The sequence below is a fragment of the Myotis brandtii genome, unplaced genomic scaffold, assembly GCF_000412655.1.
Source record: "Myotis brandtii unplaced genomic scaffold, ASM41265v1 scaffold208, whole genome shotgun sequence".
Classification (NCBI taxonomy): Eukaryota; Metazoa; Chordata; class Mammalia; order Chiroptera; family Vespertilionidae; genus Myotis; species Myotis brandtii.
Genome location: NW_005357764.1, coordinates 5,439,382 through 5,463,136, shown reverse-complemented (window position 1 = coordinate 5,463,136; position 23,755 = coordinate 5,439,382). Strand labels below are relative to the sequence as shown.

General features: G+C 47.9%; 1 protein-coding gene across 1 annotated transcript in view; it reads left to right on the top strand.

Annotated features, from left to right (window-relative positions):
- FSTL4 (follistatin-like 4) overlaps window positions 1-23,755 on the top strand; it is a 328,791-nt gene that overhangs the window by 301,963 nt on the left and 3,073 nt on the right. The window contains exons 9-15 of the mRNA XM_005865624.2: window positions 2,469-2,630; window positions 3,011-3,145; window positions 4,051-4,077; window positions 7,179-7,297; window positions 9,144-9,293; window positions 15,620-15,727; window positions 22,561-22,670. Coding sequence (XP_005865686.1) covers window positions 2,469-2,630; window positions 3,011-3,145; window positions 4,051-4,077; window positions 7,179-7,297; window positions 9,144-9,293; window positions 15,620-15,727; window positions 22,561-22,670 — 811 coding nt within the window. The remainder of the gene's footprint in view (window positions 1-2,468; window positions 2,631-3,010; window positions 3,146-4,050; window positions 4,078-7,178; window positions 7,298-9,143; window positions 9,294-15,619; window positions 15,728-22,560; window positions 22,671-23,755) is intronic.

The following is a 23,755-nucleotide window of genomic DNA, read 5'->3' as shown; positions in this document are numbered from 1 at the left end:
TTCAGGAAAAAGAGGGGAGGCCTAGCCACCGGGGCACAGAGGGGCAACAGCAGCCATACTCCACACATACAGACACACACACACACACACACTCCTGCACAGTGAGCCGGTCCTGCCTGCCTCCCCCCGTGCTCCAGCCCCATGAACGCTTCTCGCTTCCCCAACACACCTGGCCTCCTGGCTCCCCACCGCACACTGTTCCCTCCCTGAGAATGCTCCCCCTCCCCCCACTTTGCTGCCAATTCCCCTTATCCCTCAGATCTCAGTGTCGTCATCACTCCGTTCACTCAGCGAAGATTTACAGGGTTTCTTTTACATGCCACTCACCAGGCTGAGTACTAGAAGCATAGCTGTGAACAGACCAAACTCTCTGCCCTCATGTATGTGTCAAAGGGCGAAAGGTACTAAGGAGGAAATTTTTAAAAACAGGGATAAGGAGAGACAGCTAAACAGTGGGGCTTTTCGACAGGGTGGCAAGTGAAGGCCTTACTGATGCCGTATGGAGGGAGTGCCTGAGCCAGGAAAGCCAGCATCTGTGGGCAGTGTGGGAGAGGGGCCCGGCATGGGGACCTGTTGGCATTCCCTTCAGCTCTCTCCCCAGAGCCACACAACCCAGTCTCTTCTCAATGTTAGGGTCGCCAAAGGAGGAACGCACGAGGCCAAATGGTAAGGGATTATACATTTATTAGGTCATCTGGATACCAGATGGGCTGAGCCCCACAATGGCACCAGCCCCCAAAGACGGGGAGTCACAGGTTTTTAAAGGGCTCTAGACGGGCTTTTTCTGGGCGGTGAATTCTCTGTGCAGGTCCGGATTCTGGGAACGTCCAGAGGGGAGAGCTAATGGTCTTAGCAAGTGGGATGTCCGTTGTGAAGTGGCCTAAAGGGCAGTTCCCAGGGGAGAGGGTATCAATTCAATTATTTGATCAGACCTGACACTCAGACAACTCCAGTCTGCTCCTCGCCGCCCTCCCTCCCCCGCAGCCCAGGGTGAGTGGCCACGAGTGCGATCTTGCGCACTGACCCTGGAAGAGGGCGCCTGGGTTTCTAGCAGACCCCTGTCTCCCTGGCAGACAGCCTTCCCGCGGACCTTCACAGCCGGATGTTATGTGGGCTTCTCTCCCTAGCTCTGCTGCTCTGTGCTGGGGGCCCCGCGTGGAGTTGAGACCCCACGCTCCCCAGGGGGAACCTTTGCAGCTGAGATACCCCCCCCCAGAGTCCCAGCCCCTGCCCTTGGGAGCAGGGCCAGCGCGTCCCATGTTTCTGCCCTTCTATAGTCTCCATGCAGCGTCTTCTGTAAATTCTTGGTTACAAGACTTTTTCTTTTTCACAGATGCCCCCCTTTCTCCCCAGTCATAAGACTTCTCTTCAGCTAGCCTTCAGCTGGTCATTCAGGATGATTGCTCTATATTTTAGTTGTAATTCCAGTTTGGTCCTGGGAGGAGGGGACTGTACCTTCCACCTCCTCTGCCTTCATCTTGCACTGGGATGCTGTCTCTCATTGGACAATAGGAGCTTCCAGACAAGTAGCTGCCCACTTCAGGAAGAATCCATCCCCCGTCATTCCAAAAGAAGTGTGATGCTTTTGTTTCACTCAGTTTAATAGCCAGGTGCCTTTACACACGCTCTCACGAACCCGTTTTGGAAGTAAGTAGAGTAAAATGTGTGAGTAGGGAAGAGCCCTCAATTCCCCTGAAAAATGGTAATTATTTTATCTCCTGGGCCCAAAGCTGGGGGTAGGATGGAAGGTCCTCCAGACAGTCTCCACTTCTTCCAGGTACCTCCCCACAGACAGCCCAGGTAAGAGAAGCCTGCGGCCTATGGAGGGTGACGCCTTGCCCACCCATGCTCATCTGGTGAGTGGGCCAGGCCATAGCCCCAGCCCCGAGCTGGACTGCAGGGCCCACGGCCGAGTCAGCGTTAAGGAGGGCACACTCGCCTTTCACCCGTGTTCCAGGGATTGAGAAGGGGAGCAATAAAAATGACCCACTGGAAAATCAATGGATTGCCCGGAGCCGTGATATAATGAGTAGCCCTGCCAGTCAGTGCTCATAAGTGCTTTGTGAAGCACTTCCTGCAAGACATAAGCCTCTGTCCAATGGCTTGCTGATAACAGAAATAATATATCTGAATTTTATTCATTCAGAAATAAATGTCAGTGGCTATTGCTCTTCACATGTAGCAGCTGAACCACATTAAATATTTGGTTGTCTTCCTGATCATATTTAGAATAATGATGAAAGCCATGAATTACAGGGTAGGAAGCCTGACGTGTTTGTTGCCTGCAACCCGTTTTATAGCTTTCTCTTAGGGCTTGAGTTGCTGAATAGGATGGTTGCAAACTGCTTACAAAGAGAAGTGCGGAGTTGCCTCTCAGCTCACCTCCCTGGAGCAGGGTTTCGTGGCTGGACCCCAGGCCCGGGGCCAGGTGAGGGCCTTCTCTTACCGGCACTGGTTCTCACCCGCAGTGCCACCAGTCATCCGCGTCTACCCGGAGACCCAGGCACAGGAGCCGGGGGTGGCGGCCAGTCTGAGATGCCACGCAGAGGGCATTCCTATGCCCAGAATCACTTGGCTGAAAAATGGCATGGATGTCTCAGCCCAGATGTCTAAACAGCTCTCCCTTTTGGGTAAGAACCGCCCTCGTTGTCTCTGTGCTATTCCCACCAAGTTCAAGCTGACACCCTCCCCGGGATGGAAATGAGAGGCGTGAGTTGATTCTAAGTCAGACATGTTGGAGTGAACAGATGTCTCCCCAGACTGTTCTACTCCCTGGGCTCCCACAGTCTCGTGGGCTTTCTGAGGGCAGTGATGAGAGGCTGCCAGTCAGGTCCCGGGTCACCCTCAGTTCACTCAGGTGTTCTGGCCCTTGGTGGGTGACTGTCCGGGATGTTGGCTACCCTCAGCCCTGCTGAGGGGCTCTGTGTTTTTAACGCCTACACAGAGAATGGGGAGGGTGGGAGGGGGGTCTCGGCTGAGCGGGCCACGCTGAGCACTGTCCTTTCCGCAGCCAACGGGAGCGAACTCCACATCGGAAGCGTCCGGTATGAAGACACGGGGGCGTACACCTGCATTGCCAAAAATGAAGTGGGCGTGGACGAAGACATCTCCTCCCTCTTCATTGAGGACTCGGCTAGAAAGACCCGTGAGTCCACTCTTGCCTTTGAGCTTTTTTCACTGAGCTGGTGGGATGTGCAAGGTGTCAGGGAGGGAAGTAACTGACCAGGGCCAGAGCTGTCAACCATGAGCCCCTGAAGACAGGTAACACCCATATCCATCTGGGCTCAAACTGGGGACAGAGGCTGCCCAGAGGGGAGCACACCTTCCCTGACTCTAGAAACATAGAGGAACTCTCTGGACAGCAGACAGAGCCCAGGACCACAAGGAAGCTCACATATCCTGGCCCCAGTTCTGCTTCCTACCTGCCCTGGAACCCCTGCCCTCATTAACAAAACGCCCCCTTCTATCCACCCACCAGGGGCCGCTGTCCCACATGGCCCAGGGACTGGCTGTGCACACCAGCCTTTATCCAGGGATGTCGCCCACCTGGGTGCTAAGGGTGCTCTCCCTTGTGGCCACCGCTCCCCAAGTGGGTCCGCTGCTGTGATTTCAAGGACGTGGGTGCTGGCCATGGTCTCATTCCCTCAGTCACAGTTTCATATGAGTCTTTCCCAGCAAGGGAGTTCCTCAGACGTGTTTCAGATAAGGAGGATCCTAGCTGAAAGTCGGAGCTCTCCTGGAAGTAATCCTGCGCATCTGAGAGAGAGGTTGCTGCCTCTTTGTCATCCTGGGAAGTAGAAAACCCCATTAGCTTCTGGGATCCTGGGACCTGATGTCAAGGATTCATTCAGAATTGAAAGGGTCCTGAGACCCGGAGGCATTTGTCCATGTGCACAGTCCCCAGGGCGGCCGCGGGAGTCCGTGGTGCCGTTCTGTGCGCTCGATGGCAGATGTTCTCGAACTGACACTGTGAGGAAGGTTCTCACTCTGCTTTCTTCTCTTTTCCTCCCCTCCGCCGGCTCCCGCTCTCCCAACTCTCCGCTGCTGCAGTTGCAAACATCCTCTGGCGCGAGGAAGGTACCAGCTCACTCGTTCTGTGTTGTGTCTGTGGTCACGTGTGTTTGTAGTTCCAAAATAGGCCATCTTTCCATGAGCGCCAAACAGTCCCACAAGCGGGGTTCACGTGCCAGATCAGACCGGAGGGGGGAGGTCCAAGTCAAACTCAGGTGGCGCAGCCTGAGAAGCAGATTTCACACCCCCTAGGGTCTTTAATGGTCACCAATGCATTAGAATTTAGAAACGGAAAGTTTCCATTTCAAGCTCATTGAAACCTCCACCGGAGGGGCCCTCTCAGCAGGGGCTCCTGATCAGATCCAGGCCTTAAACTTTTCTCCAGCAGCTGGTATTGGTGTTGGGGTTTAGCATATACTCTGAGGAAATGCTGAAGGAGAAAGCTACGGTGATTTCTGTAAATTTATATTTATTTACATGTATGTTTTTAAATGAATAGGCTTTTAAAATTTGTATTAGCAAACAATCTTTAAACATTAGATTGGGCCATACAAAATTGCGTTTTTGTACATCAAAACTGGCCTAATATGGACAGTTTCATATGGTTCAAAAAAATAGCAGGCTCTTGATGCTGCCTGACCCTAGCTCCTAGCCATGAGGCACACAGAGAGCTTTTGCTCTGCGTCTTTAAGAGGTGGTGTTTTTCTAAGGAGGTTACTACAAAGGCACCCAGAGAATGCAGGGGGCCCTGGGGGTGTGAAGTACAGCTAGGGAGGCCCACTTAAGACCTACGCTGCCCAAGGGCTGGCAGGTGCTGCACTAATATCAGACAACCCCGCAGCGAGCACTTCCCATCATGCCTGGGCAGCTGCCCTTCACCGCTAAGACTCAAGGCCTGGAGACAGGAAAATGCAGAGGCCAGAACAGAGAGGCAAGCTGGCCGACCACAGGGCGCGCTCAAGTCTGCCCAGGAGAAGTGAGGTGATGAGAGCACACAAAGCAAGGAAAGCTCCTTGCTGCCCCCTTAGCACGGTGATGGCGAACCTATGACACGCGTGTCAGAGGTGACACGTGAACTCATTTTTTTTGGTTGATTTTTCTTTGTTAAATGGCATTTAAATATATAAAATAAATATCAAAAATATAAATCTTTGTTTTACTATGGTTGCAAATATCAAAAAATTTCTACATGTGGCACGGCACCAGAGTTAAGTTAGGGTTTTTCAAAATGCTGACACGCCGAGCTCAAAAGGTTCGCCATCACTGGTTTAGTAGAAGCTAAGCCCAGACAGAACCTTCGGCGGGAGGAGGAGGTCGATCATGAGGCTGGGTCTCCTGTAAAGCCGATTGTTTGTTGAGTATTTGTTTAGTCTCATGTTCCATTGCCAACTGTGAGCAAGGCCCTGCGCTCAGCCTGAAATGTAGCTACAGCTGCAGACCCCATGGAGATTCTGTTAAGCCTTCAATCTTACCTTGGTCCTTCCGACCATCGATTTTCTGAGAAGCCCCAGGAGGCTGTTCCTGGGGCCTGCTGTTGAGCAAAGGCTGTGGCCCCTTCGACCCCCTAGATGTGAGTGAGAAGTTTGCCAGGGGAGAGGAGACAGAAGCAAAGGTCCTGCTGGGGGCCGAGAGCCGGCTGAGACTCATGGGTTGTCTGACTCTCAGGGGCAGGCTGCCCAGCACCCAGGCTCCCCTCGGCAGCTCTGCAGATACTCGTGGTCAATGCCGGCTTTGAGAGGCGGGGTCAGGCTGTTCGCCATGGCAGGAGCCCTCTTGCCTAGAGCCCTTCTCAGCACAGAACCAGAGGTAGTCGAGGCTGCTTCATGGACTCAGGGACCTCCGTCCTCACTGGGAGCCGCAGGCACTGGTGCCATCACCATGGGCCTGATGCCCCGAAAACTGCCTGCAGAGTCATTGGCAGCTAATGGGATGGTGATTCCTATTTGCCTGACTTGTTGTTTTCTAACTCACTGAAAACTTCGCCAGACAAGTTTTTAAGAGGTGGTGTTTTTCTAAGGTGAGGTTACTGCAAAGAGACCCAGAGAATGCAGGAGGCCCTGGGCGTGTGACATGCAGTTACAGAGGTTCGGGCGGGGTCCACCCATGCACAGCACCCTAACCTGGCTCCCTGCAGAGCCCTCTGTGCGCTGCACATCAAGGCACTGGTGCTCTCTGCATGCGAGGAAAGAGTTCTCCACATATTTATTTAATATATTTCATTTTTTCAGAACTTATAGAAATCTCTTTACTGTTCTACCTTCAAAATATATGAAAGAGTGGGGAGAAAGTGGGAGGAAGAATTCCAACATTACCCATCTCTGTGCCAGGTTGGCCTTTTATGGAGAGGCAGAGTGAGGGGACACTCTGAGCAGGGGCTCAGGGTCTAACCCCAACTCTGGCACAAAGGCAGGTGGCCTCCTTGGACCTCAGTTTCTTTGTCTTTGAAATAAGGAGGCTACACTAGTTGGGGGTCCCCAAGGCCTTTTCTTCCCAGACGGCCGAGCCCTGGGCCAGGTGAGGGCGGGCAGGCAGGCACAACCAGCTGTGGGCTCTATCACCTGGTGCGAGCTGCCACGGAGACTCCGCTGGGGCAGAGGTGGAGCCCGCAGTCTTGAAGGAGGGGTTTGCCGGCACAGACAGGCTGGGACTCAGTTTGGACCGAGGAGCACCTGCCACAGCATTCTTAGGGCCCCACATTCCAGGAAGTGGCGCTGCACCTAAATGTGTTCAAAGTAAGAGCCTTTGCTTTGGGGGAATCGTCTCATCCATCCTGAATTTAGTGGACAACGAACGACCAAGGGCGGCTTTGCCTTTCAGGACAGGAACGGTCAAATGTATGTCAAAACCACGGCTGTCGTTGATTTGAAAGCGTGTTGGTGGCCACTCTGGTTGACTGGTGTGCATGTCTGGGAGGACACCCGGGGACTGCAGGGCCCTCTGTGTGCTGTTCTGATGGACAGCCCTCGGGGCACCTTCTCCCGTGCTCCCCACACCACCTGCTCATCTCACCTCACCCCACCTTGACCAGGACTTGCGCTGCGTGCCTGCACCCCATGCACCTGAGCTGCAGTTTTGTGTGTGCCCGATGTGGCATGTGACCCCACGGGGGGAGGGGGGGACGGTAGCTGCTAGAGGGACATAACCATGGCTGTGTTTGCTCCTCCCAGGCCTCAGTGTGGGAAACATGTTCTATGTCTTCTCCGATGACGGCATTATCATCCTGCACCCCGTGGACTGTGAGATCCAGAGGCACCTCAAACCCTCTGAGAAGATCTTCATGAGCTACGTAGGTTCCCACGCCCAGTCAGTCTTTCACCTCGGGTGCCATTTGATTCTTAAATTCCATCTACTGTACGTGGTGTGGTTCCAATGTGTCCCAAGGCTCAAGGAACACGAGGCTGAGCATGTATATGCCCGTTCGTTCACCAGGCAGCCACGTCCACGCACTGAGCTCGAGGGGAGGCCCAGGCCTATGAATGGGTTCCTGGCCTCCCCAAGTTCACAGCTGCCCAGTAGGTGCTGTTAGAGGATGTGCCGGGTGCGCTAGAAATTGAGGAGAGAAGGCCCCTGGGACACGTGGTCCCTGGGCTCAGTTTCGAAGAACGAGTCAGAGTTGGTGGCGGGTTTCTGGAACAAATGTCATGAACATGGAGAGTAGAGGATAAAATTTGTCATGTTCAGGGAACGGAAAGTACTCTGTGTGCCTAGAGGGAAGGGTGGGTGTGGGAAGGGCCTGAAATTGGGAAGGAGTTCTAATGGTATCCTAAAGCTCTGGGAACCCCTGAAGGACTTCAGACGAAGGGTGGCCATGATCAGGAACACATGCAAGACCTCAGGGAGGGCAGTGGTCAAAAGGGCTGGCCTAGAAGCACAGAGGGGTGAAGAGGTCATTGTAATTGTCCAGGTGGGAAGGTGGTGTCCTGGTTAAGCCTGTGGCAGTAGGGAAGGGGAGAACTGCATGGACTTAGAGCTAGTCACCGGTAAAACCACAGGGGACCTGAGGGGAAGCCAGGGTCTTGCTAGCAGGAGGAGGGTGCCAAACACCCCGTGGGAGGGTTACAGTGGACCGACCCTCTTTCTAAAGTGCTGGGTGAGTAGGAAGTTGGTGCATCCTCTCTCGGCCTCTCTGCTGGATTAGATATCCATCCACTTTGTTCAGCGGGAAGCAGCAAGTTTAATTGGTAAGGGCACAGGCTGCAACCGAGGTGCCCTTGACCGGAATCGAACCCCTGACCCTTCAGTCCTTGGGCCGACACTCTAACCACTGAGCTAAACCAGCTAGGGCGGCCTCAAAGTTATTGGTCCAAGGAAGTAAAGCAATGGAGATGTCGTTGTTGTTTTTTTAATGGAATGAGCAGGGCTGATGGTAAAATTGAGAGTTGATTTTGGACTTACATGTCTGAGATGTTCATTAAACAATCAAGTCAAGCTAAATAGTTGGCTGTATAAGTCTGGAGCTCAGGGAAGAGGCCTGAGCCAAAGATGTAAATTTGGGAGTTGTAGTCATATAGACTGTAGCTAAGGCCATAGGTTCGGGTGAGATTAACTTTCGAGAAGAAAAGTTATTCAGGGTGAACTCTGCAGGATCCAGCAACAGAAAAGGCCCAGCCACGGGGTGGGATGGAGGGAGAAGAACCAAGGAGTAGTCAGATGGTGCCCCAAGTTCAAATAAAATGATGGCCAGGGATTAATTTACAACTGAGGAGTCAACACTGACCTTGGTGAGAACACTCCCAGCTTCCTGGTGAGTTCAAAAGCAGAGGGTTAAGGAGCATATGAGAGGTGAGGAAGCAGAAAAGTGAAGGGAACTCTTTCACACGTCTGGCCATTAAGAGACGTTTTTAAAATAATGGCGATGAGGACAAAGAGAAAGTAGCACAAAAGAGTGGAAGACTCTGCCCCGGAAGCTGCTGATTAAGAGGCTGCAGAGGGAGGTACAGCCTCAGAAGAAGTGGGAGGAGGGGAAATTGGTGAGGTGGGGGGTTGTGTGCCATGTTCTGTGAATCCAAAGGATTCTGAGTGTGGCAAGAAAGGGACCGAGGAGAGTCAGGGGAGAGGGAATCCCGAGAGGTCGGGGTTTGGGGCGGGAGGGGGGATTAAGAAGTATACATGGTAGCCTATCTCCTTCACAGGAAGAAATCTGTCCTCAAGGGGAAGGGGACGCCACCCAGCCATGCCAGTGGGCGTCGGCAGTGAACGTCAGGCACCGGTACATCTACGTGGCCCAACCGGCACTGAACAGAGTCCTCGTGGTCGACGTTCAAGCCCAGAAAGTCCTGCAGGTACACCTGTCTAAGGGAGTGGGGCACAGCCTGCCAAAGTCGTCTTTGCTTTCTGCACCCTCTCCGGCTACTGTGAGGGCAGGTCAGGCCGGAGGGGAAAAGCAAAGGGGGTTCATGTGCAATGGTTCAAGTCTTTACTGCCTACCAGGTGCCATGCACTGTGCTAGGTGCTTGGGAAACAGCCAAAAATGAGCAAGGAAGTTCTAGATCTTATATGGTAGTTGGGGAAACAGACCCTAAATCAGAATGTTAGGGAGTTTTAAATAGTAAGTGCTGTTACTCAAGGCGAAATGTGCTAGAGGAACTGGAAGATAATTTTAAATTGGCTCTGGAGAGGAACAGAATCTGAGATCCAAATGCCAGGTGGGATTCCGATCCTGGGAACAGAGGGAAGGCCAGCGATAAGGGGGAGAGTGGGTGCCGGGAAGTCTCAGGTGAACAAAGGCTAATGAGGTAGAAACAGTGAGATGGAAAGCCACTGAAGGGCTTTAGTCAGGGGAGTGACTCGATCTGGCTTCTGTATTAAGAAAGGACTGGAGGAGAGAGCAGGGGTGTGGTCACTGCCTGGAACCAGGCAGGAGAGGAGAACGGTGGAGGTGGTGAGAAGTGATCAGATTCGGGATGTAGTTTAAACAGGGAGCCCCAAAGATTTTCTGCTGGGTGGAATGTGAGGTTTGAGAGAGCAGAAGCCTTTGTTTGCTTGCTTGAACTTCAGCAACTGTAGAATGGAGTTGCCACTTACTATGTGTGGTGGGCTGAACGATGGCCCCCAGGATGCCCCCATCCTAATCCCCAGAATGTGTGAATGTCACCCCATATGGCAAAAGGAATTTAGCAGATGTTAATGAATTAAGGATTTTAAAATGGGGAGTTATCCTAGTTTATCTGGGTGATCCCTAAATGCAAACAAAAGTATCCTTATAAGAGAGAGGCAGGGATAAATTTAAAGAAGTTCTGCAGAGAAGGGAGGGGGCAGCATGGCATATGGCTGACTTTGAAGATTGGAGAACGGGCCATGAGCCAAAGAATGTAGTTCTAGAGGCTGGGAAAGGAAATGCATTCTCCTCTAGAACCTCTAGTAGCGGTTCTCAACCTGTGGGTCGCAACCCCTGAAAATACATCCTGCATATCAGATATTTACATTACGATTCATAACAGTAGCAAAATTACAGTTATGAAGTAGCAACAAAAATAATTTTATGGTTGGGGGTCACCACAACTTGAGGAACTGCATTAAAGGGTCGCGGCATTAGGAAGGTTGAGAACCACTGCTCTAGGGGGAGCACTGCCTTACAGAGCCATGTTGGTTCACCCCAATGAAATTAATTTCAGACTTCTGGCCTCCAGAAACTGTAAGAGAAGAGATTTGTGTTGCTTTAAGCCACTAAGTTTGTGATAATATGTTACTGCAGCAATATGTTACTGATATACTATGAGAGACACTTTGAGCAAGGCTAGGGGAGAAAATTAGGAAATCAGTTTTGGCTCTGTTCCATTTCAGGTGATGTATATATCAAGTAAGCAGTTAGATAAACAGGCCTGGAGTCAAAGGAGAAATCTACGCTGGAGATGTCAATGAGGGCATCATCACCATATGAACCATATTAAATTCAGAGAACTGGATGAGAAATCACTCAGGGTAGTATAGACAGAGAGGAGGTACAGGTTGGAGCACTCCAACACTTAAAGATCACAAAGGAGAGAAAAAGCCAACAAGAAGACCCAAAGGAGTAGCTGAAAGGAACAAAGAAAATTAGAGATGGGGTATCCCAGAAGCCCAGAAAAATGTTTTAAGGGAGAGTTAGTGGCCAGTGGTATCAAATATTGCAGAGAGCATTTGCACGTTATGAAAACGGGCCATTGAATTTGGTGCCATGTGGGTCACCTTGGCAGGCAGGAACAGAGAGGATGGTGGAATGCAGCCTGAGGGAGCAGATCCAAGTTAGAATGGTAAGGAAGTGGAAATGGTGAATATAGGCAACCATTTTGAGGAGGTTTGCTGTAAAGGTGAGTTACAGGTAGACAAATAAGGCAGTAGCAGGAAGAGGATATGGAAGGAACTTTATTTTTAGCATAGGTGACATTATAGCATTTAAATGCTAATGGGGAGAGTTGTTCCCCGGAATTCTTCTGCCTCATGGAATTAAGCAGGGATCAGTGAAATCCAGGGCATGCAAGTGGAGATGCTAGCCTCAGGTAAAAGCACACCCTTTCATTGTAAGAGGAGGAAAGAAAGTACACAGGTGCGGGTGCCAATACCTGATACCGTCGCTGGTAGTTGGATGAACTTCTCTTCTGGTTGCTTTAATTTTCTCAGGGAATAAGAAAAATTATCACCGAGGTTGGAGGAGAGAGGTGAAAGTTGCATGCGAGGTTGAATTTACCCAGGAAATGGGATAGCACTTCTGGGTAATCCTGAAGGCCCACATAAGGATTGTGGATGTAAATTTAAAGTGAGGTCAATGAGCAGGGCTGTATCTTTTTCCCCAGCAATGTTTAGCTGCCCTAGTACAGACTTGTTGTACGGGTAAAGTTGGATATAACCAAGTTAGTGGTTTCTCCTGACAAATACAATAGGAGGCTATTGATTTCCCTGGCCAGAGAACATATTCTGAATAATTTGAAATACCTGGAGATTTTTTTTTATTTTTATTTTTTGGTCCACTTAGCCTAACAGTTACTGAGAGGTATATTGAAATTTCCCACCATGGTTGTAGTTCTATCCATTTCTACTTTAAAATTATAATACCTCCTGGGGGGAAGACTCCTTTATTCTTATAAAATATTCCTCTTTATTTATGATGATGCTTCTTGCCTTAAAGTCTATTTTAGTCTAATATGAGTATAGCTAAATCAGATTTATTGTGATTAGTGCTGTCATGGTGTAATTTCCTATCCTTTTACTTTCAACCTTTCTATGTCCATATATTTAAGGTGGTCTTTTATAAAGTCTTTAGGCTTTTATCTAGTTTAATAATCTTGGTCTTTTATTTGGAGTATTTGATCCATTTATGTTTAATGTAATTAATTTATATAGTATTAAGTACCATACTGTTTTTTAATTTGACCTGTTTGTTGCTTTTCTCTCCTTTTTACTTTTTGAATTAAACACTTTTATTATTCCATTTTCCCTCTGTTAGCTTTTTGACAATTCATTATTTTATATTATTGTTATTACCACCATTGAGATTACAACATACATCCTTACCTCAATACAGTTTCATATAAATTACTTCACTTCCCCATTAATGATAGAACCTTAGAACAACTAGCTCTTTTAATTTAACCCTCCCTCCAAACTTTTGCATTATTGTAGGAATGAATTTTAACTCTACATATAATTTAACCCCTGAAGAAATGCCTATAATTATTTTGTACAGTTGATAGTCATTTATATTCACCCACATATTTACCTTTTCCATTGCTCTTTATTCCTCTGAGATATATAGTTAGGTCTGGGATCATTTTCATTCTACCTGAAAATGTTCTTTAATGGTTCTTTTGGTGTAGGACTGCTGACAACAGAGTCTTGGAGTTTTAGGCTGTTTAGGCTGTATAAAAATACATAAAGGACAAATAATGTTAAAGTATATTTTCACTGGATATAGAATTCTACATTATTAGCAATTATGTGTTTTCAGCATTTTAAGATGCTTCTCCATTATTTTCCCATTCTTTTTGTTAATAGGTAATACTAGTATATCAAACTAATTTTCAGATTTTTCTCTTTGGTCTTTAGCAGTTTTACTAAGATGTGCCAGCTAATGTGTTCTTTGTATTTATTTTGATTTAGGGTTTTTAGAGGTTCTTGAATGTATGAATTGCTATATTTCTTCAAATAGTATGCTCATTCTCTCTTGCCTCTTCTTTTGGAACATTTTTTTTTAAATTAGACCTTTCCAGTGTCTCTCACTTATCTTTTTCACTCTCATTTTCCATCCTTTTTTGGCTCTTTGTGCTTCAATTTGGCTATGTTCTATCAACCTTTCAGTTCACTAATTCTATCTTCTGTGTCTAATATGGATATTTTTTAAACCTATTTATGGAGCTCTTAATTTCAGGCATTACATTTTTTACTTTAGAATGTCTACTTAATTCCAAATTACCTTTTTATGGATCACCTGGAGGTCTGTTTTGTTTTGTTTTTGTTTTTTAATGTTGTTTTCAGTCATATAGCCTAGTCATTTTCTTGCATGCACAACAACATTCCATATAAAATATTTTAGAAACTTTAGATGGCTCTCATCCACCAAAGAAAGTTTACCATTTCCTTTTTAGGCAGAAATAATAGAGAATGAATATTTTTAATCTTACCAAGTACTAAGTTGAATCAAAGCTGAGTTGAAGTTTTTGTAAAGCTTCACTCCTAGGCCTAATGTGTTCTTCAGGACCTTTTCCCTTTGTTCCTCGGCATCTTGAGACTGTGGGCAAGTCCGTTCTGAATTTGAAGAGATAAGCCAAAAATCTTAGACTCTTGCTCCTCAACAGCTCACATGAGAATATGAAATATGATGAGAAAGGTTAAGCAGAAAGAAGAGATAATGGCTACAGTCCAAACCTTAGGGAGGTTTTGCTGTGAAGAGGGCAGACAATATCTGGAAGAGGTATGAGTAGTCAGGAGGTATTTTTAAGAGAGAGAGAGTGTACAAGAATCTAGAGAGTGTCATGGTGGTATCATTGCTGGTGTGTTAAGAAGCTCTGGGTAGAGGAAGACAGTGGCAGATCTCAAAGCTTTTGGTAAGTGAACAGAGTAGCCAGGAAGCTGGGAGTAACAGGAGTATCTATAGACATGAACAAAGCACCTGAGGTCTGTGAAGTGTAGAAAAGCAGTAACAGCCTTGGGGCTTCAGAGAACAGGAGGTTTTAATAAGAGCAAGAAAGTAAAATGAGACTTCAAAGATGGTGCTGAATGGAGAAAAAAACAATATATTTCAGCAGATTAAAAAATCAAGAGTTCAGTTTTGTAAATGTTAAGTTGAGCTCATCGACAGAGGAGTGAACTCTAAGGTCCTCAGAGTGCAGTGGGTTAGTTGCAGCCATGGATTGGGTGAGCTCATCCAGGGCCAGGATGTAGACAAGAGAAGGTCGAAGCTGAAGGCCTGGGACATGCCAACGTTCAGAAGTCAGAATGAGGAAGATAAAAGCTAGGGAGGTGGGAGGCTGAGTGAAGAAAATGTTTCCAAAAGGAAATAATTAACCATGTGAAATCTTGCTGAAATGTCAAGTAAGAGGAGGATCACAAAAAAATGACCCTCTGAGCCCTGGCCGGGTGGCTCAGTAGGTTGGAGTGTCGTCCTGTGTACACCAAAAAGTTGCGGGTTTGATTCCTGGTCGGGGCACATACCTAGGTGGCAAACAATTGATGTTTCTCACATCAATTTCTCTCTTTCTCTCTAAAATCAATAAACATCTCTGCGGGTAAGAATTTTTTAAAAAATGATGACCCTCTGAATCTGACATGAAGGACTAGAAACTGTCAGTGAAGTGATGAAGACAGACACTTGGTGGGAATGGGGAAAGGAAAAGTGGATTCAGGGACTCCACAGACAGTTCTTCAGAAGTTCTGACCAATGGGGTTTTCTCTCCTAAAATCTGAAAAGCTAGAATCTGGTTAGTTGAAATATAAGTTATGGTGGCTGAAATGTGGAAGAAGGAAAGATCATTGAACCAAGAAGGAACTGAGAATGAATCATCATAGAACAGGGTTTAGAACTTATAAAACTACATTACAAGCAGAAGAGAGAAAAGTCTCCATTTGCCAGGGCCACAGGGGAAGCACTGTCCTCGGGGGAGAGCAGAGTATCGGTCACAGCAGTAAAAATAACCAGCCTGGTGCTATGGTTTGAGTCCCAGCAGCTCCCGCTGACGGATGTGCAAGACAGAGGCTGTGGAAAGATAAGGTGAGAAAGGGTGACCTCCGATGACCCAGGAGAAGGGGCCCACTCACCAGTATCCGGGCCTTGGAGCAGCCTGGGGAAGGATGCTGAGGGTCTAAGAGGCCCAACAGGCTTCCAGGAGATGTGATGGACGGGTCCTCGGCTGGTTCTTAAGTGGATAACTTAAAGCTTCTGTGTTCAGGCTTTTGTTGAGATGCTCCGGATCTCTGCTTTAAGTAAAACACACAACAAGTTTTTAAAAGGGAGAAATTGTTGACCACCAATTTTATGCCGCTGAAGACAACAAACCCAGAAGGCAGGCTTCTGCACTGGGCTGCCTGCCACTCACCCAGGAGCAATGGCCACGTGCACAACACCCAGAAACGACCATTGTGTCAGCCCCTACGACAACCATGACCAACATGTCTTCTTTTCTTGTTGTTGTTTAAGTCCATAGGTGTGGACCCTCTGCCGGCTAAGCTGTCCTATGACAAGTCACATGACCAAGTGTGGGTCCTGAGCTGGGGGGATGTGCACAAGTCCCAACCAAGCCTCCAGGTATGTTGAACACATGGAGTCTAACCCCTGCCCCACAGGAAAAGCCTCTCTCCCCGTTTGTCTCCCACTTCCCTAGTGACTAATCTCATTTATCCAAAATATGTCCATAAGGGCTTAAGGAGAGAGTAGGAAACAGCCTCAGGCCAACACTCCTCACAGGCAATTGACAGGGTGTCTTTAGCAAGGCCTGCAGTTAAAGACAGTAATACCCATAATGGGTAGGATCTCATGGTATGACAATCAGAATGTGGCTCCCAGGCCCCACAACACCTGTTCCTCCTGAGCCAGGATCTCCTGGGGTCCAACAGCATGAAGACTGGAGTCCAGGGAGGAAGAAAGGAGACAGGCTCTCTTCACCTTGGGCTGGGCGGGCTAGAGATTTAGTGTCAAAGCAAGCACTAGCTGCTGGCCAATAAGGAAGGGGAAGGAGAGGAAGCAGCAGCAGTTATGTCCATAAATGGAAGTGTGTTTATGGAGTGCCTCCAGGGTGGGAGGGCACAGAAAAGTTAGGTAATCTGCCCATGGTCCAACTCCTTCCCGCAGCAGGCTCTGCAGTCCCCACCTCCAGCTGCTGTACCTCCTCCCGGGAAGAGCTTGGGCCCCAGGGATCTGTGGGATTCCTCCCTCTGCCAGCCAGGGAAGAGCCATGCCACCCCTGTGTTGAGTGTGTGTGGCTCAGCCTTTCTCATCAGGGATGCACGAGAGGATTAAGATCTACATAAAGTAATTTGAATGCCTGTTTTCTCAAGTCTCCCCAAAATGGTGCATAGAACCATTCTAGATGCACAGAAAAGGTAATTCGTTACATACAATGGATGCCTCAGGCCTTAGGGTTTAATTCTTTCTCGGAACCCCAGCTGAGAAGGGCTGCAGATGGAGCCAGGTTCACCCTGTTCCCAAGACTAGTGAGAGGCCAGGAACACCGGCTCTAGAGAGGCTTCCTCCGGGGACTGGCCTCCTGCCTGCCTTTGCTGCACCAGGGGGCGGGCACAACTTCACCACATGTGAACTGAGACTGTGTCGGTGATTGAACTCATCCACCAGCCCTGAGCCCCGTGAGCTGACAACAAATAATAACAACCATTAGAACTCCTAGGGCCCAGGATAAAGGTCACTCAGAACGGAGGCTAAGCCCAGAGAAATGGGCTTATTATTGGGCCCTCTGGCAGCTCTAAGAAAGCACCTGAGGAAACTCTATGGGAGGGACCACTACCAAAGATTCCTCTGGAACTAAAAATGAACAAAATGCCTTTCTAATCGTCGACTGCAGTAGATAAATTGGGAAATGCATGGTTTCTACCGAGACCCAAATATATGAAGAGACTGAGACTCAACATCTCCGAACATGGAGGTTCAGAAAGAGAAAAGGAAACTGTTGGGATGGAGTCCAACATAAATACATTTGTAATAAAATTTCCAAGAGGATCTACAACTTCCTGGCTAGACTTATGAGAAATGACACATCTCTGCCCTTGTTAGTAAAAGAGTAGAGGGGAAATCTTACAAGGCAGAAGGAACAAGTTACCTGTAGAAGAAACAACAATCTGATGGGCCTTGAACTTCTCACCTGCAATAGGAGCTGGAAGACCGTGGAGTCACATTAGTTAGATATAAGGGCTGATGTCCAAGAATCCTGTGCCCCACCAAGATATCATTTACCCCCGGACAAAGGAAAGATACAAGAATATGCAGAATCCGGAGAGCGTATCACTCGTGTGCACCACCCGAGGAACCAGATCAGAGACATCAAGATGGAGAAGGAAAAGAGGAGACCGTCGTAAGTAAGGAACCTGGAGAGGACTGTGTAAAACTAAAAGGAAGATGTACCCATAGCTGGGTGGCTCAGCTGGTTGGAGCATTATTCCACACACCAAAAGGTTGCAGGTTCGGTCAGGGCACATGCCTAGGTTGCGGGTTTGATCCCCGGTCGAGGCAACAAATCAATGTTTTTCTCTCTCTCAAAATCAATCAAAACATATCATTGGGTGAGGATTAAAACTAAATGTAAGATGGATGAGGAGAATCTATCTGGAAATGTATAATCGGTGCTAAGTAAGGGTGTTAGAATTAGCAGAGACACACTGAAAGAGAAATCCTGATACCAGGATTTCTAAAGATAAATTATTTTAGTAAAAATGACAATACAGAGTGGAGGGAAGAGAAGGGAATAATAATACTCAAAAGTGTCATCTTATTGGGAGGAGAGAGGATATAGAGAATGTTTGAAATTAATAGCTGAGAACTGAATTCTGTTCAAAGCAGAGGTGATCAGGTTGGGCTTTAGAAAAAGAAGGAAAGAAAGAAAGAAAGAAAACTAACTCTAATGTGTTTACAAGAAACACACAAAACAAAATGATAATGAGATTAAATTTAAAGGCCTAGAAATAGTGATGATAGGGGAGCTAAGAGATATGCACAATGCCGAAACCGGTTTGGCTCAGTGGATAGAGCGTCGGCCTGCGGACTGAAAGGTCCCAGGTTCGATTCCGGTCAAGGGCATGTACCTGGGTTGCGGGCACATCCCCAGTAGGAGATGTGCAGGAGGCAGCTGATCGATGTTTCTCTCTCATCGATGTTTCTAACTCTCTATCTCTCTCCCTTCCTCTCTGTGGAAAATCAATAAAATATATTTAAAAAAAAAAAAAAGAGATATGCACAAGTGGTAATATTAGTACCAGACAAGGTGGGACTTAAGGTTAAAGGTACTCACTCACCAGCATAAGGAGAGACATGACAACTAAATACATAAGAGCATTTGAAAATACAAGGAGAATTTTATTTAAAATACACTTATAATACCAAGGAGACAAATAGATGACATGGGAAAATTGAATAATATGAATAAGGAACTTGGTTTAATTAATATATAGGAAACCTTTCATCTGGCAAATAGTTTTTTCACATGTTCACATATAAATAAGTATCAGTAATCATGAAGAAAACATTTACAAATTTTATAGATGTTATAGACTACATTATCTGATAATTAGAATTAATATGTGACCTAAATAAAATGTGACCTAATAAGGAAACACTCCTAGATCATTATTGGATCAAAGAGGAAATTAAAAGGGAAGTTACAAACTGTCTGAAAATGAGCCCGTTTCACATCAAAACCTATGGGAGACAGAGAAAGTGTCCACAAGGAATATTTGTGTCTTAAAAGCCTGCAAAGCAAGTATTTGTGTTACGATATTAGGAAAAGAACAAAATAACTGGTAAGAATAGAAATTAATAGAAAAAAATAATTAAAGAACAAATAGAGAAACAGACATACATCACAAATAAAAACAGGAAAAAAATTCTCACATCTGATAAAGGAAAAAGGCAAAATGAAGAACGAAAGAGGGCTATGATTATAGATACAGGAGAATGAAAATAATTGTAAAATAATACTACATTGCAATTCTGGAGCAGCAAATTTTAAAACCTAGAAGAAATGAATGATTATTCATTTACAAAATGTAGGGGGGAAAACAAACTGACCTAAGAAAAGGAAAACTTGAACAATTATCTGCCGGAGAGGTTTCTAAAAGATTAAAGGTCTATCATAGAAAAATGTATATCTGAGTTTTCTCAAATCTTCTAAATACAATTTTAGTATTTTAACTTCTCAGATCATGGGGCGAAATATACAGCTCCTTTATTTGTTTTAAATAACCAGTATAATTATAAAAACTGATTAGTTTATATTTTTATTCTATTTTTAATCTCACAAATACAAAAGCAAAATTCTAATCATGGTATTAGATGTATAGTCCAGCAATGCATGTAATTGCTGAAGCAGGGAACAAATTAAGTTCCCAGATGCAATGATGGTTCGCTCCCAGGAAATCAGTCAACATTTTATATAACACAAATTAAAACAGAAAAAAAAACTATGATATTTCCAATAATGCTGAAAGGCATTTAATTAAATGCAGCAGTCTTAATAAAATACCTAAAAATAAGACTAGAAGGAAACTCCTTAAATATAATGAAGACTATTTCCCAGAAACCAAGAGCAACTTTTGCCTAAATGACAAAGCACTAAAAGCATTTTAATTAATTTCAATAATTAAACCATGATGTCCTCCATCACCATAATTGGCAAGTCTAGGAAATGTGCACTATGACAAGAAAATGAAATAGATTGAATAAGCCTACCTTTATTGCTGTCGGCCGGGGTTAGGGAAATGAGCACTTCCAGGAAGATCAACTGACACAGCCTTTGTGATGAGCAATTTGGAAATGTGAACCAAAAGCTTCAAAACAGTGCTTTTTGATCCAGCAACTTGACTTCTCAGAACTTCTCGAAGGCCGTGATCATGGATACGGACAAAGATTCAGCTATGTGTTACTACATTGTATTATAGACTGATGAATTTCAAAGGCGGGGGTGGAGAGGATTTGAGGGGGTGCGATTAACGGGGGAACTTATATGCATAGATGCATAGCCCACGGACACAGCCAATAGTGTGGCAAAGGCTTAGGAGGGGTGGGTTCGAGGAGGAGGGGATTATGGGGGTGGAGGAGGGGGGACGACAAAGCAGACATCTGTAATGCTTTCACCAATAAAGATAAATTTAAAAATAATAATATCCCAATGTTTCTAAATATCCAACACTAAGGAATTGGCTACACAAACTTCGCTGTGACTACAGGAAGATGCTTCTCTAAAGGAGGCCCTCCCCCAGCAGCCAGTGCTGGAACCTTTGGCATCTTCCTGACTCCTGCCCGGCACTCTCTTACCCGCTCACTCCCAGGCCCAGCTTTTACCTACCTCTCAGCCTGTTCCACAGGACACCTTGTCCCCTCCCCTTCCCCAAATGTCACTTTTCAGCTGGCTTGTCCACCCTCTGAGGGAGATGCTCAGTCTTCCTTACCCCACGCTGACCAGCAAATGACCTCTGCTGTCCAGCTACATACACACACCTCCTGTCCCAAGCTCTCAGAGCCGGCAAATTTGAGGGGTTCAACAATTATGCTGGAGTCCCTGATGCACCCAGCCACGTGCTGGTACACAAGCCAAGGAACTCAAGGCTGGTTGGAGCAGTGGCGCGGGCATGCCCACAGCAGTTCAATGGCCCGCTGCACTGTGTTTTGATGAAGTAACCTCTGAACATAGGGTGTCAGAGTGGTGCAGCGTGAATGACACGGGCCGCTGACAGCCTGTAATCTTCCATCTCTAATATAAGCTAAAACGACAGGCCTAGTATCAAGCAAGGATTGCATAGCTTCGTGGATTTTTCTGGCATTTTCCCCTCGACTCTCCAAGATCCCGTTTCCTAATGCTGAGACTTCCTTCATGCCCAGAGCTTTTCCTCACAGACTTGCCATGAAGTGTCGTTTGGCCTTTTTTTAATCACAGGAAAATGACCTAATGCAACCGTAGAGCTTTAGAGCTGCCCCAAGGTTGAAAGTGACCGTCTCATCGTTCTAATCCGGCATTCTGCCTGCCGCCCCCTGGGAAGCATGGTTCAGAAAAGATTCAACCCTCAAACCTGCCTGAGGAGACACCAGGTGATGTTTGTTTCACCATAAAAGTAAGAGCTAGAAGACAATTTCATTCGAAAAAGCAAACAGCATCCAGGGTTGAAAGCCATGGGAGTCACCAAGCCCCGCCCGGCTCGTCGGCCTGGGGCTGCCAAGATCTGGGTCCTTCCTTCCGCGCACGCGGCCACCAGGTGCAGGTCGGGAGTACCTCACCTCCCTGTCCGGGTCTGGCCTCTGCCTCCTGTGCTGCTCAGAATCTCTGGGCTTGTTCTTGTGGGGCCCTCAAGCCAACATTGCCCACAAGCTGGCCAAGCTCCTCGCCTGGCGGCAGGTCAGCCTCCTTTCAGGGCAATGGCCCTGGACTTGGAGGCTGATGAGCACGTGAAAAGGCAGAGGACACAGGCTGCCTGGCTCGGTGTCTCTGGCCTGCCCAGGCCCGAGGCCTCAGTAGCTAATAGGCAGGTCGATGCCCGGCCTGCCCACAGGGAGCGCTCTGGCAGGACCTGCAGACCACTCTCCTCCTCTCTAGCCTCGGACATCACTTGACTGTCCGCACTGCCAACGTGCCCGTCCCTGTGCAGACAGCAGGGACGCACGCCGGGGAGTGGCTCAGGTCACCCCCACGGGGAGAGGTGTAACCTCCAGGGAAACAGGCAGCCATACTCAGTCTTCACCAATTTGTACCAAACACAAGGCCTGACTCCTTACTTCTCACAGCAAGTCCCTTTGTGAACCTGAACCTCTCCCCGTCGTTTCGATCACAAGGCCTCTGGTGGCACAACCAGCACCCCTGAAGGGCACCTCTGCCAGATCCCCGCTTTCTGTAATACGCCACGGAGTCACAGCCCTCGGAGCACGCCTCGGTGAGCAGTATGCGACAGATTCCCAGCAACCCAGCCCAGACACCTGGCATCAACGGAAAATAACCAGTCATCAGTTCCACAGTTTCACATTCTCATCACTTAAAGCGCTCTCCTTTTTCCCAGGGCGGCCTAGGTGTTGAGAAGGTGGGCTTCCCTGCTGGTGGGGAAGTTGTATCTGAGCAGAGTGATGTTTCGGTTCTGGGACCTCCCTCCAAAGCCCCAACACAAGTCCAGCTCAGTCCCCGAGCTGCAGTCACCACAGCCGACAGCGTGCAGCAGGTCACGCCAGGCAGAGTGGGAGGGAACAACTCACCCCTGTCCTACCACTTCCTGTCCTGCCTGTGCCATTCCACTCTGCTCCCGCCCCTTCCCAAGACTGTGGCTTGTCCATCATCTCTCTCTAGCAGCCTGTCTGCTGGGGAGCATGCAGAGGTCCCCAGGTTTCCAGCCCCCACTAGGCCGGGCCCTCACAAGGACTCCTGCTCTCTGTCATAGGTGATCACGGAAGCCAGCACCGGCCAGGGCCAGCACCTCATCCGCACACCCTTTGCAGGAGTGGACGACTTCTTCATTCCCCCAACAAACCTCATCATCAACCACATCAGGTGAGACCTGCCTGCGAGGCCCCGAGGGGGACACCTTCGCCCAGGGTGGGGCCTGCTCCTGTCTCTGTCTCCCCCACTCCCCTTGGGCTGGCTTCGAACCGCATCAAGAAGGAACAGAGAGCCCTAGCCGGTTTGGCTCAGTGGATAGAGCGTGGGCCTGCGGACTGAGGGGTCCCAGGTTCGAGTCCAGTCAAGGGCATGTACCTTGGTTGCGGGCACAGAGTGTGCAGGAGGCAGCTGATCGATGTTTCTCTCTCATTGATGTTTCTAACTCTCTATCCCTCTCCCCGCCTCTCTGTAAAAATCAATATTTTTTTTAAAAAAAAGAAGGAACAGAGAAATGGACCCATCCCTAGTCTCTAACTGTTAAAGTTCAGGAAGGTACCCAGCTCTTAATGTCCTTGGTGGCCCAGTGAGGTCAAGGAGTCGCATCCTCAAGGTGAGGACAACAGGGGAAAGGAGAAACAGCAGTGGTTAATGTAGCACCTCTCCTTGCTAGACACACAAAGCTAGTAGAAGTGGTCTCGAACCTATTTTACAGATGAGAAAACTGAGGTTCAGAGAAGTTAGGACACTGGCCAAGGTCACACAGCCAGGAATTGGCAGTCAGACTAAATGCAAAGCCAGGTCTCCTTTGAGTGCCCCATCCCGCCTCATTCTCTGCTAACCACAGCCCATGGTTCCTCTCAGAGCCCCCAGAGCAGCCATGCAGGGGGCCTACCAGGAAACAAGGCCCCCTAGGTGCCTGGTTGCCACCATCCTAAAGAAGAGCCTTATCATAACAGCCCTGGCCTCCGAGGCAAACCTCCTCCCCGCCTGGCCACTCCCCCACTCATTTCAGAGAGCCCCTGACACTTGCTGTGAAGTCACCACTGCCAGGACTAAGGCTGCCCTTGATAAAGTCATCGAGACCCAGTTGTCATGTGGCACTGTTTATGCCTTCCTTTACCCTGCCATCAAGCACCTCCCTCCAGGAAGGAATGACTCATGGTTGCAAGCTGATGCTGGACGTGTAAAAATACGACTCACCCGTGTATGCTGGCCCAAGGAGGAAAATCACCACTTTCTGCCTCCTCCTCCTCACC